Consider the following 9,234-nt stretch of genomic DNA (forward strand, 5'->3'; position numbering starts at 1 on the left):
GACCAGCTTGGCCTTGTGATCCTCCTGCCTCAGCCTCCTGAGAGGTCGAGATGACAGGCCTGTTGCACTATCTAGGTTGGGTCTGTGGCTTTATGAGAAGAACAGGGCAACACTAGGCTGGGATGGTCTGTTGGTCTTGTCGTGTGTGGGACCCTGCAGAGACCTCACCATCAAGGACACTTTAGATGAAGCCGCCTGATCTTCCAGAGGACCTGAGTTCGGTTCCAAGCAACCACATGGTGGCTCATAAATATATATATATTTATGATATATATATATATATATATATATATATATATATATATATATATATATATGATCTGGTGCCCTCTTCTGGCCTGCAGGGATACATCAGAGCCCTCATACACATAAAACATAAATACAACTCTAAAATAGAAAGAAAATAGGGCGGTGTGTGTTCCAGGACAAAACACATGCGAACCAAAAGTCCAGCGGGGGCACACAAAGTGCACAGCAAGTCCTGGGTGTACCGATTGAACCAGAGGCCTTGTTTCTGTCTTTGGTATTTTAAGCCAAGTCACAGACTTCAGCTTGCTGGTGCTGGGCACTGGTCAGAAGCCCAAGGCATCACACACCTGTTGTTCTGTGGGGGCCTAAGGGGCACACTGGGAGAGAACAGGGCCGTGTGGCCCTATGGCAGATGGCCTCCAGTTAGAGATGGCAAAACTTGTAGAAATTTCTCCACTCCACTGCACCAGATCAAACCCAGGGCCCTGGGCTTGCATGGCAGGCAGTTGCTGTTCCACCCAGGCTGGCTTAGAACTCGTGTAGTTCAGAGTAGCCACGGATTCATGCCTAGTTTCCTCCTCAACCTCCTAAGTGATGGTGTCACATGACTTCGTCGATCTTGAGAATTGGCTCAGCCACACAATAACCCTATGTAAACAAAAGGAAACACTACAGACCCAACATGCATGCGCTTGTGTAGAGTAAAGGGGGCGTAGGTAGGATTCTTGTCTAAGCTTTCCCACTTAGTGGAGCCGGGACTTCCCATCACCACCCCTCCTGCCCAGGGAGCCGTCCCCTCTCCCTGCCCCCACTTCCGGTCCCCAGAAGAAGAAGGTCTTCATCCCACCCAGCGGGACAAGAACTGAGCGCCGCTGACTGAGAGGATCTGGGAGGTCCCGTAGAGGAGGTGGGTTTGTGTCTAGGGAGGGTTGGGAGAAAGCTGGCTAGCACGGGGCGTGAGGAAGGCGGGGCCCTGGCATCGCCCAGCCTCAGGCGACCTCAATCTCCGGGCTGAAACGACCGGTTGTTCTCAGTTTTCCCCTCTGACCTGCTACCCCGGGCATTGTTTTCTGTTCTCCAGAGTTGTAGGTGGCAGGCGAGGAACGCCTGGGTTCTGGCTGCTGGCCAGGCCCGTGACCTTCGGCCCTGGGGCCATTGGCCGGCCGCGCCTCCTGGACGGGAGGAGAGGACGCCTGGTTCCTCTGGCTGCTAGCCTCCGCGGGTGACTCCGCTATGGGCTCGTGCAGCTCCCAGGCTGCACTCATTCCTGATGTGGACCAAATTCTCAGAGAGACCGGCTGTGAGTGTGCGGGGTTAGGGGCAGTCCAGTAGTTGGTGAACGGGCACAGGAGGAGGTTTAGTGTGGTGTACGGGGTTCCCAGAATGGAGAATATCCCAGATCGAGAGACTTAGAGGACTTGGAGTCTGAGTACAGGAATCTGAGCCACTGGAGCTGAGAAACCGAGACCCTGACGTCCCGGATGGCAGGAAGTTAAGGTCTTTGAGAGTCAAATTTGTGGCGGCTCGGGTTGACGAATCAGATTCATTCAGCCATCCTCGAGCTCCGAGGGAGGCTGAAGGCAGGAGCACACGATGGGTGCAGGGGGCTGACTTCGATCGGAACCTGGGCTCTGGCAACCTCTTGGGTCTCCAGCATAGGGCTTCCTTAAGTCAAGCTTCTTCCAGGCGGGTCGACTTCGTACCTGGGCTTGCGGGAGTAACGACTCTCCCTCCTTGCATCCCCACGCATCAGCTTCTTCCTTATGGTTGAAGCCTCGCTGAGGGTGGGGAGGTGGAAGACCCTGTAACGTCGGTGGGTGGAAGGGAAGGTTACAGATGAGACTAAGCCCTCTTGGCTCCCCGCCCAGGTCCCATGAGCCGGGGGTTTCTGCAGCGCACCCCAGTGCGTGCAAAATCTGGCGATAAGGGTCTGCGAGTCCTCTGCTGGCTCATTCTACCTCCTTCTCTCCCACAGTCTCGCAAGCCAGCCTGCTCCGCCTCTACCACCGGTTCCAAGCCCTGGACAGGGAGGAAAAGGGCTACTTGAGGTAAAGACCTGTTGCCTCTGTTTTTCAGCCCCATCCCGTTCTCTGACCTCCATCTGCTTCCTTTGCCTCGTTGTTTTGTCTTCACAGCCGCCTAGACCTCCAGCGGATCGGCGCGCTGGCTGTGAACCCCCTGGGGGACCGCATTATAGACAGCTTCTTCCCCAATGGGTGAATCTCGGTGGGCTGACGGAGGGGAGATGGACGTGGGTGGGAGGGAGGCTACAGATGGTGGCAGTCTAGGTGACCATTGCCCTCCATCCCTGCACGTATAGGAGCCAGAGAGTGGATTTCGCGGGCTTTGCCAGGGTCCTGGCTCATTTTCGACCCGTAGACGAGGAAGATGCAACAACTCGGGACCCCAAGCAACCTGAACCCCTAAACAGCAGAATGAACAAACTGCGCTGTGAGTGTGTGTGGGGGACCTGCTCTAGAGAGACCCCAAGATTTACCCCTACCAGGGAAAGGCCCAGGAAGCTCTCACTCCCCTGAGGAGGGGGTAAGCCTGATGAGGACTTAATATTAACTCAGGGAGCCTCACCTCCCTCCTCCCTGCTCCTTTCCCCAGTTGCGTTTCAGCTCTATGATCTGGATCGGGATGGGAAGATCTCCAGGAATGAAATGCTGCAGGTCAGAAAACCACGGGGTGCAGCAGATACGGGCAGGGCAGGAGGGCTAAATGGAGTGGTGTGTGTGTGTGTGTGTGTGTGTGTGTGTGTGTGTGTGTGAGATGAGTGGAGTGGCAGATGATTGTGTGTTAAGTAACATGGGGAAAGGATGGGGTTGGGATGGGCAGTTAGAAGGATGCATAGGAAGTAAGTCGGGATGAGATTGGAACTTGAGGGTAATTTGGCCTCTTGAGTAATTTTGTCAATGCCTAGAGATACTTGGTTGTCACTACCAGGAAGAGATTATACAATTGATGGTTATTAGAAATGGGCCAAGAATATTACTATATACACCAAAACACCTAGGCTAGCTTTCCATACCAAGGAGTTGTCTAGGTCTAAGTGTCAATAGTCTCAAGACTCCGGGATAGATGATGAAGTTAGCAGGGAGGGTAAGGTGGGGTGGAGTGGAGGATGGATGTGGATTGGGTTATAAGGTTTAGGTTTAGGGGCACATTAGCTGTTGAAGAGTGAGGTGGAATCATATGAAAGACTAGACAGGGAAGCAATGGGGATGCTTTCTAGAAACTACAGGGAAGTTGAGTTTAATGGTAAAAAGTGAGTAAGAAAAGTTTGGTCATAACTTGGGGTGAGGTGGGCAAGGGCTGGGGCTGGAGGAGCAGTCTCTATGGCTCTTCTCCACGACTGTCTCTTCTCCCACCTCTCAGGTTCTCCGACTGATGGTTGGGGTTCAGGTGACGGATGAACAGTTGGAGAGCATCACAGACCGCACAGTGCAGGAAGCTGATGAAGACGGTGATGGGGCTGTGTCCTTCATGGAGTTCACCAAGGTTAGGAGTGGAGATCAGGAGGCCCTAGGACAGAAGGACATGGGAGTAAAGTTCACTGGAGGGTGGGAGAGAGCTGGGGCATACAGGGAGATGCTAGGACTCCAGGGGAGGAGGCGAGATGCTTAGGGTTTAGATTCAAACCTTTTGACTTGACCACACCCATCTCTCCCCAGTCCTTAGAGAAGATGAACATCGAACAAAAAATGAGCATCCGGATCCTGAAGTGACCCTGTGCCTTTGGCTCATGCAGACCTCTATGGGCTTGGGATTTATTTTTGGGCCCCCGGGAGGCAAGATCCACATAAGCCATATTCTTACTTTGAAACTCTATTTAGGGCTTGGAAAGGGAGTTGGAGCGGTGTGTGCTGAAGTCTGATTTGGTCGCAGGTTTGTGAAAATCAGCCAAATGATCACTGGCTGATTCACAAATGTGCGACCCAGGGTCCAGGCACAAAAGTGATGTTATCAGGACTGGGTTTTGTTACCTGTGCTTCTCAGCTTGGTTGCCCCCTCTTGCGCTGGCATCTTTCCCTCCTTGTGGTGGAGAGGGCTGCCAGGACTTTAGATCACATCTTCCTAACTCGTTAACTCAGAGGGGAGGCTTCTTCCTTCAAAACACCGACCAGGCAGCATCGCCAGTCCAGCTGGCATCTTTTCTCTATCTCTAGGGGAATGGAGCATTCTAATGGGCCATGCCTGCATCAGATAATAATTCTGAAACCCTAGAAATAAGGCCTGAAGACTTAGGATAGCGTGGGAGGTGGTTGCTTTAAGGAAAATGAAGTAATGTGCTCATAAAATGTGTGTGTGTTTATGTTGGTTTTGCCTTTCCTTATCATTTGGTTGAGAAAAATGGAGGGAACCTTGAAATCTTGCCTCTGGGATGAGTTTTTCTCTGACCCCCCTGGATGAATAATAAGGTGGTGGGAGGGAGGATGATGTACTAATCATAAACCACACATACTTTCTTAGTGTTTGTAGTTATTCCAAATTTTGTAGAAAAATTCAGTTGTGTTCATTGTTAAGATGCTCGTTGACAGACCGCAAAATAGAATATACAAGTCACATTGAGGCAGAATAGAAAGACAGGACAAAATTGAAGGGTAAGCAGACTCTCACGCAAGAGACTGGTTGAAGTCTCTCAAAAACCAAGTCAAGAATTCCAACACACATACACACAGAGAGAGAGAGAGAGAGAGAGAGAGAGAGAGAGAGAGAGAGAGAGAGAGAGAGAGAGAGAGAGAGAGAGAAAGAGAGAGAGAGGGAGGGAGGGAGGTATGGAGGGAGGGAGGGAGGGAGAGAGCTTTGAAATTTTCCTATTGCTTTTATATGGAGATATTTCAAATAACAATGTTAAAGTAGGGGCTAGAGAGATGGATTCATTGTTAAGAGCACTCACTGTTCTTTCAGAAGACCCAGGTTCAGTTCCAGGCACCCCCACATTGGATGGCTCAGAACAGCTTTTTAATCAAGTTTCAGGGACTCTAATGCCCCCTTCTGGCCTTCACAGGTACTGCATGTATATTGTGAGCATGCACACAAGCAGCCACAAATACATATAAACAAAAAAGTTAAAATAGCAATGAAACATGCTTCAGGCCTGAGCCTATGTGACCTTCCATTACTATCTTACTCTTTTTTTCCCAGAGAGATTGTAAACCTTTGTTTATGGTAATAGAGGCCAACTTCCGAGGCTTAAGGTTTTACATGGTCAGTTGTAACCCTGTCCCATGCACCTTGGGAACCACCCTGTGATCTCATTTAGATGCCTTATAAATCTTTTAAGACGTGACTTTCAAGCCACCAAAATGGCCGTGATAAAGATACTTCAGCGGGACTTCCTTGAGAAGCCCACACCCACATCTGGATGTGTCTTATCTTTCTTTACCTTGAATGACTCCTAAGCACTTGGCTACACCCTCCTACCTATTGCTTAAACCTATGTTAGGAAAACTCTCCCCCAAAGGGACCTGGAACAATGGCACAGAGTTTAAAAGCACTTGCTGCTCTTGTAGAGATTCTGGGTTCAGTTTCCAACACCCACATAAGGACTCACAACCACTATGTAACTCCATGGAGTTCCAGAGGATCCCTCTGTCTTTGGCAACCTCCACAGGTACAAGGCATGCATGGGATGCATATATACACAGGCAGGCTCTCATACATACAGATAAAGTAAGCAAATGTTTAAAAATGTCTCTTCCCAATAAACTCCAATTCTGCTTTAAACTGGCTCATTCCGAAACTCCTTTCTGTGGCAAAGCCACTTAAAATGTATATATTCGAATTTTAAAGGAAATGTCTTGTTCTATAAATGAAACAACCAGCATCACTTGAGAGGGGTTTACCAAAGAAAATTGGAAGGACACTATAATTGTCTTAGGTATTTCCTTGGGGCTTCGGAGAGAAGTTGTGGCTGATCCGGAATTGTCTAGAAGAACCTATCTGCATATGCTGAAGAGGAGGTGGGAGTTTCAGAAAAAGCCTTCTCTTTGCTTAAGACTCCGAACCCAAACAGTGTGTGCATGAATCCTGGAAAGGGAGGCAGGGAGAGCTGAGGGAATGGTGTTGTGTAGACACTCTATGGACTCTTTCTGAACCCTGAGGAGAAGAGCCTGAATTCTGAACTTGACTCTCAAATAGAAGGAAGCTCTCCTCAGTTCTACCCAAAGGACGCTGAGAAAACACCCTTGATTCCATTTTATTTACTTATTTATTTGTGTGTGTGTGTGTGTTAGACAAACACATGAGTGCAGGTCACAGGAAGACACCATGAGGACTTTCTGTTTATTCTCTTGAGGCAGGGTGCCCCACTGCACCTATGGGTACAGTTGGCAGTCAGCAAACCTCAGTGATTCTCCTGGCTCTGGCCTCATAAATGCTGGACACATGGGCACTCACGACTCCATCTGGCCTTTGTCTCTGGCCTCATAAATGCTGGGCTATGGGCACTTGTGACTCCACCTGCCCCCCCCCCCCTTACAGTGGTGCTGGTGGTTGAGTCTCCTCACACACCCGGCACTTTTACCTACCTACCCAAACCCCCTCACTTACTTATTTTATTTATTTATTTATTTTGAGAATAGATTTCTTTTGGTAGTTCAAGTTGGTCTTAAACTCTTAATCCTCCTGCCTCAACATCCTTAGTGTTAGATTATAGGCCTTTATTGATTCTTTTTTTTTTTTTTAAAAAAACTACAATACTGCTTGGCCAATGACTTAGGCATAATCCTACCTAGCTCTTATATCTTAAATTAACCCATTTCTATTCATCTGCCTGCATTGATTCTAAAGCAGCAACAGTCTTGAACACAGTAGAGACTGTAAAATTAGCATGATTTAGTTAAATTTCTGACTCTGCGTTAGTTGTCTTATTGTTGAAAAAAAAAAAAACCTGGCAAAAACGACTTAAGGAAAGGAGAGTTTATTGTGGCTCACAGCACCTGTGAGCATCCAGTGGAGGCCCCAGAATGTCAGGAGCCTGAGGCAGATGCTCACACTGCACCTGCAGCAGGAGGAGGGAGAGCTGAATTTCGGGTTCGGCTTGTTCTATATTGTTTTATTCAGTCCAGAAACCCTGCCCCTGGAATGATGCCGACACTCAGGGTGGGTCTTCCCACCTCAAATAACCTAAGATAACCACTGACAGATATGCCCAGAGCTGTGTTTCCATAGCAATTCCAAATCTCATCAATCAAGATTAAACATTTAAGCTTACTAAGGCTGTGTTTGAACCTGGGCCCCTTTGCTCACCTGCTTGAGCACAGGTACAGGAGCATGCCTTTGCTTCTGCTGTGTGGGAGAGGGCCAGAGACCAGCAGCTGCCCTGCAGGAATGCTAGGTTGTCCTCCCCAGCCCTGCTGTATCTCAGCCAAGGCCCTTACTCTCATCTGTATGGTTGGACTTTGGCCTGGATCAGTTGGAATTCCTCCAGCCAATAACTGGCCCATGAAAATAGAAGTTTATTTGTTTGGAAACCTGAAAAGGGAGTCCAAAGGTGGCCCAGGCAAAGGAGTGTCCCAAAGTCTTGAGAATATCTTCAGAAATGAGCCTTTCTGTTTCTTTCTGAATCAACGATCTTGGGAATGGAGCACCCTCCTCTCACAACTGGGTTCTGCCCCAAGTTCCAGAGTGAACCTCATTGGGCTGCCCTCTGTAGTGTGGTCAGGGGAACACTTTGATTGGCCAGACCTGGTCACATGGTCTCTGCAGACCCGAAGACTGCAGTCAACCCTATTTGCACTTTCTTTTTTAAAAAATATTTATTTATTTATTTATTTATTATGTATACAGTGTTCTGTCTGCATGTGTGCCTGAAGGCCAGAAGAGGGCACCAGATCTCATTCCAGATAGTTGTGAGCCACCATGTGGTTGCTGGGAATTGAACTCAGGACCTTTGGAAGAGTAGGCAATGCTCTTAACCGCTGAGCTATCTCTCCAGCCCCTATTTGTAGTTTCAAATGCAATGTCAAGGCCATGTCACCACGCTGTGACTAGAAGAGGAAGGTGACACACCGGTGAGGTGATCTCAGACGAGAATCACGCAAGCATTTTTTGTTTTGTTTTGTTTTTGCCACAAATACAAGACTTACCAACTAGTAGAAGCTTAAAAAATTAAGACTCTTATACTGTAAGCTGCCTTTGAGGATAGTGGCTTTGAGTGGCTCAAAACATATTTTTAAGGACCAGAGATGCTCTGTCCTCCTTTCTCGCGATATGTCAGCTTTTGATTCTTTTTGGTTCCTGGTAGCGTCCGTTCCCCTCATCATGGTGCACTTGCGGCACGGTGAGAACATGCGTAGGTCAGTCAATTCTCTGTTGCCATGAGCGATTCCTGGAGAAAATCAGTTCAAAGGCGGAGAGGTGTACTTTGCTAACAGTCACAGCGGCTTCTTTCCATGGGCACCTGGCCCTGTCGCTTTGGGCCTCCAGTGGGCAGAGAGCACCATGGCGGGAGGGAGAGGTAGAAGGAAACTGCTTACTACACAGTGGCTGGGAAACAGAGACAGCAAGAGACTGGGGTGGGGTGGGAAACACTCTTCCAGGGCATTACCCCAGTGGCCTACTTCCTCCAACCAGGCTCCTCCTGATAGTTCATTCAGCTTTGAATTTATCAATGGATTAATCTATCAGCTGGGTCAGAGTTCTGATGGTCCAATGTCTTTTCAAATGCCTTTTGACTTCAGCCACTCCTTCAACACGGGAGCCGTCGGGGGCATCTGTGGTCCAAACCAATCAATGCACCTAACTGCATGGCTGGGGCAGCTAAGACCCCTTTCTGTCCCTCCCTCTGTTCTGATCATCGAGGAAAACCCTTCTCCTGGAAGAGCACCCTCTCTGACTGTCATTGACAGTACTGAACTGGAACACCGCAGCGACAGGAGAAGCTTGGGCGTGAGAATCTCTGCTTTGTTTTTGAGACTGTATCACGAGGCTTTATCACGAGGCTTTACCGAAGCGACAGAAGAGGAGGTAACTAGT

The 9,234-nt window shown here is 48.9% G+C and overlaps 1 protein-coding gene across 1 annotated transcript; it reads left to right on the plus strand.

Annotated features, from left to right (window-relative positions):
* The first annotated feature begins 1,057 nt into the window (after window positions 1-1,057).
* On the plus strand, window positions 1,058-4,553 carry Chp2 (calcineurin like EF-hand protein 2). The gene is made up of 8 exons (XM_038331529.2): window positions 1,058-1,156; window positions 1,331-1,549; window positions 2,225-2,297; window positions 2,385-2,465; window positions 2,570-2,700; window positions 2,863-2,924; window positions 3,631-3,753; window positions 3,927-4,553. The coding sequence occupies exons 2-8, from the start codon at window positions 1,483-1,485 to the stop codon at window positions 3,978-3,980; spliced, it is 591 nt and encodes a 196-aa protein (XP_038187457.1). The 5' UTR covers window positions 1,058-1,156; window positions 1,331-1,482; the 3' UTR covers window positions 3,981-4,553.
* Window positions 4,554-9,234: the final 4,681 nt, after the last annotated feature.

This window comes from Arvicola amphibius, chromosome 1 (genome assembly GCF_903992535.2).
Source record: "Arvicola amphibius chromosome 1, mArvAmp1.2, whole genome shotgun sequence".
In the NCBI taxonomy this organism is placed as follows: Eukaryota; Metazoa; Chordata; class Mammalia; order Rodentia; family Cricetidae; genus Arvicola; species Arvicola amphibius.